The sequence below is a fragment of the Salmo salar genome, unplaced genomic scaffold, assembly GCF_965601325.2.
Source record: "Salmo salar unplaced genomic scaffold, fSalSal1 ptg000858l, whole genome shotgun sequence".
In the NCBI taxonomy this organism is placed as follows: domain Eukaryota; kingdom Metazoa; phylum Chordata; class Actinopteri; order Salmoniformes; family Salmonidae; genus Salmo; species Salmo salar.
In genome coordinates this window covers 348,737-352,450 of record NW_027675524.1, presented here as the reverse complement: position 1 = coordinate 352,450, position 3,714 = coordinate 348,737, and the positions used below count along the sequence as shown (strand labels likewise).

Here is a 3,714-nt window from a genome sequence, read left to right as displayed (position 1 = left end):
CAGAACTGTGCTGACAAAGGGAGTCGCTGGCATTGGAAAAACAGTCTCTGTGCAGAAGTTCATTCTGGACTGGGCTGAAGGAAAAGCAAATCAGGATGTCCAATTTGTATTTTCATTCCCTTTCCGGGAGCTGAATTTGATGAAAGGGGACAAACACACTTTGATTGAACTTCTTAATCACTTTTCAATGGAAACCAAACAATCAGGAATGTCAAACTTCGACAAGTACAAAGTTGTGTTCATCTTTGATGGTCTGGATGAGTGCCGACTGCCCCTAGACTTCCAGAAGAACAAGATCTGTTGGGACGTCACAGAGTCAACCTCAGTGGATGTTCTGCTGACAAATCTCATCAAGGGAAATCTGCTTCCCTCTGCTCTCCTCTGGATAACTACCCGACCTGCAGCAGCCAATAAGATCCCTTCAGGGTGTGTTGACCAGGTGACAGAGGTACGAGGGTTCAATGACCCACAGAAGGAGGAGTACTTCAGAAAGAGATTCAGTGATGAGGACCTGGCCAGCAGAATCCTCTCACACATAAAGACATCAAGGAGCCTCCACATCATGTGCCACATTCCAGTCTTCTGTTGGATTTCTGCAACAGTCCTCGAACACATGCTGAAACATAAGAGAGAAGAGATGCCCAAGACTCTGACTGAGATGTACACACACCTTGTGGAGTTTTATACCAAACAGAAGGATGAAAAGTATCTTGGGGAAGAAGAGACAGGTCCACACTGGAATAAAGAGAGCATTCTGTCACTGGGAAAACTGGCTTTTCAACAGCTTGTGAATGGCAATCTGATTTTCTATGAAGAAGACCTGAAAGAGGCTGGCATTGATGTCAATGAAGCCTCGGTGTACTCAGGATTGTGCACACAGCTCTTTAAAGAGGAATGTGTTCTGTACCAGGACAAGGTGTACTGCTTCGTGCATCTGAGCATTCAGGAGTTTCTGGCTGCTGTATATGTGTTCCTCTCATTCATCAACAACAATGAGAATCTAATGGACAAACCACAATCAACATCCAGGAACCTTTCTGCGCTGTTCAGAAAGCCTGAAGTTTCTTTCTACAAGAGTGCTGTGGATAAAGCCTTACACAGTGAGATGGGAAACCTGGACCTTTTCCTCCGCTTCCTTCTGGGCCTCTCACTGAAGTCCAATCAGAAGCACTTACGAGGTCTACTGACAAAGACAAGAAGTAGCTCAAAGACCCATGAAGACACAGTGAACTACATCAAGGAGAAGATCAGGGAGAATCCCTCTCCAGAGAGGTGCATCAATCTGTTCCACTGTCTGAATGAACTGAATGACCATTCTCTAGTGGAGGAGATCCAAAGCTACCTGAGCTCAGGAAGTGTCTCAAAACCCAACCTGTCACCTGCACAGTGGTCAGCTCTGGTCTTTGTGTTGCTGACTTCAGAAAAGGAGCTGGATGTGTTTGACCTGAAGAAATACTCCAGATCAGAGGAAGGTCTTCTGAGGCTGCTGCCAGTGTTCAAAGACTCCAGTGCATTTCTGTGAGTACATAAAATGACATATAAAAACTAATCATCAGGAAGAAATATTCAGGTTAAAGAAAAATATGCATTATAATATGTGTTTAATATTATATTGAAAACATTGAATAAATGCATTGATTTTCACATTAGTATAACAATATGACCATACAACTCTAGGAGACAGAAGAAGAATCTATATGTTGTTTGGGAGAATTAACCAAATGCATCTGCCATTGTCCTTCTACACTAAATTAACAATGTGTTTGAAGTCATGATCTCTTTGTCAGGCTGTGGAGTCACAGAGGAAGGCTGTGCTTCTCTGGTCTCAGCTCTGAGGTCAAACCCAACACATTATTTGTAAATGGGTAACAGCGTAAACAGAGAAAGCTAAGCGTATCATTTTAATACAACCTGTCTGTCATTGTATTTCTTCTGTGTTTGCAGACTCACTGGCTGTAAACTCACAGACACATCCTGTAAAGTGTTGGCCTCAGTTCTCAGTTCAAACCCCTCACACCTGAGAGATCTGGACCTAAGTAACAATGACCTGAAGGATTCAGGAGTGGAGCTGCTCTCTGCTGTACTGGGGAATCCCCACTGTAAACTGGAGACTCTGAGGTCAGTATTATCAGATATGAAAGTACTTTATGCATGTAGTTCTCCCATTTGAAAAAGTCGTAATTATTCGGACATATTACTTATAGTGTATTAAAGTAGTCATAAGTTTAGCATGTTGTCCCATATTCCATGCCTGCTGTCACGTTTCTCTAAGACAGAACCCAGAAGCAGACCAGGTGAGTAAAATGAAGGTGACTATTTATTGGTAGTCTTGATGTGTAATTTGAGTGATCCAGGAGACGGAGCGGCAGCGGAAGTGAGTTGATGAGAGTAGATGGGTGGATTCAATGACGTCACTGTATCCACCGACGGCCAGGCAAGGGAGTTGAATGTTCCGGGAGGATGACTGTAGACAGAGTAACCAGTAACAAGAACAAAACAACAAGACTAGCTCAGGAAACATGAGGCTGTTCGTTGCTAACGATCCAGCAGGGAATGGATGTCAGCTCAGGGCTTATGAAGAGGTGATGATCAGGACCAGGTGTGCAGAAGGTTGATGAGATGCAGGTGTATGGTAATCACTAGATCTCCCGCCTAACTTCGTCGCCTAGCAACCAGATAGGTTTCTGAACGCACCCTTAGACACCAAACAAAAAACAGTCAGCTCAGGCAGAAACAGACTCAGGAAGCGGGATTCCTGACACCTGCAGTGAGGCTTGTGATTCTACTAACTTGTTGAATTCATTAGCAGTTGGTCTTGGTTGTGTTTTGGATGATGTTTTTCCTAATGGATACTGATTAGTAAATAATGTCCTGTCATTTTGGAGTCACTTCACTTCTATTGTCAGTGACTTCTACATTCATGTGGATGCTACCATGATTATGAATAACCATGAATGAATCATGAATGATGATAAATGAGAAACGGAGGCACAAAGATCAAACCCCCTCTGTTATTGGTAATGGTGAGAGGTTAGCATGTTTTGTTGTATCCACTGTTATTGGTAATGGTGAGAGGTTAGCATGTTTTGTTGTAGCCTCTGTTATTGGTAATGGTGAGAGGTTAGCATGTGTTGTTGTATCCTCTGTTATTGGTAATGGTGAGAGGTTAGCATGTTTTGTTGTATCCTCTGTTATTGGTAATGGTGAGAGGTTAGCATGTTTTGTTGTAGCCTCTGTTATTGGTAATGGTGAGAGGTTAGCATGTTTTGTTGTAGCCTCTGTTATTGGTAATGGTGAGAGGTAAGAATGTTTTGTTGTAGCCTCTGTTATTGGTAATGGTGAGAGGTTAGCATGTTTTGTTGTAGCCTCTGTTATTGGTAATGGTGAGAGGTTAGCATGTTTTGTTGTAGCCTCCTTTATTGCTAATGGTGAGAGGTTAGCATGTTTTGTTGTAGCCTCTGTTATTGGTAATGGTGAGAGGTTAGCATGTTTTGTTGTAGCCTCTGTTATTGGTAATGGTAAGAGGTTAGCATGTTTGTGTAGCCTCTGTTATTGGTAATGGTGAGAGGTTAGTATGTTTTCTTGTAGTCTCTGTTATTGGTAATGGTGAGAGGTTAGCATGTTTTGTTGTAGCCTCTGTTATTGGTAATGGTGAGAGGTTAGCATGTTTTGTTGTGGCCTCTGTAACTTTCTCACTCATTATGATTCATGATT

At 42.5% G+C, this 3,714-nt stretch overlaps 1 protein-coding gene across 1 annotated transcript; it reads left to right on the top strand.

Moving 5' to 3' along the window:
• Positions 1-404: 404 nt before the first annotated feature.
• On the top strand, positions 405-3,125 carry LOC145877317 (NLR family CARD domain-containing protein 3-like; the record flags this gene model as incomplete). The annotated part of the gene is made up of 2 exons (XM_082972632.1): positions 405-1,518; positions 1,945-3,125. Coding segments are annotated over 2 exons (1,340 nt in total), but the record flags the coding sequence as incomplete, so codon positions are not given.
• Positions 3,126-3,714: the final 589 nt, after the last annotated feature.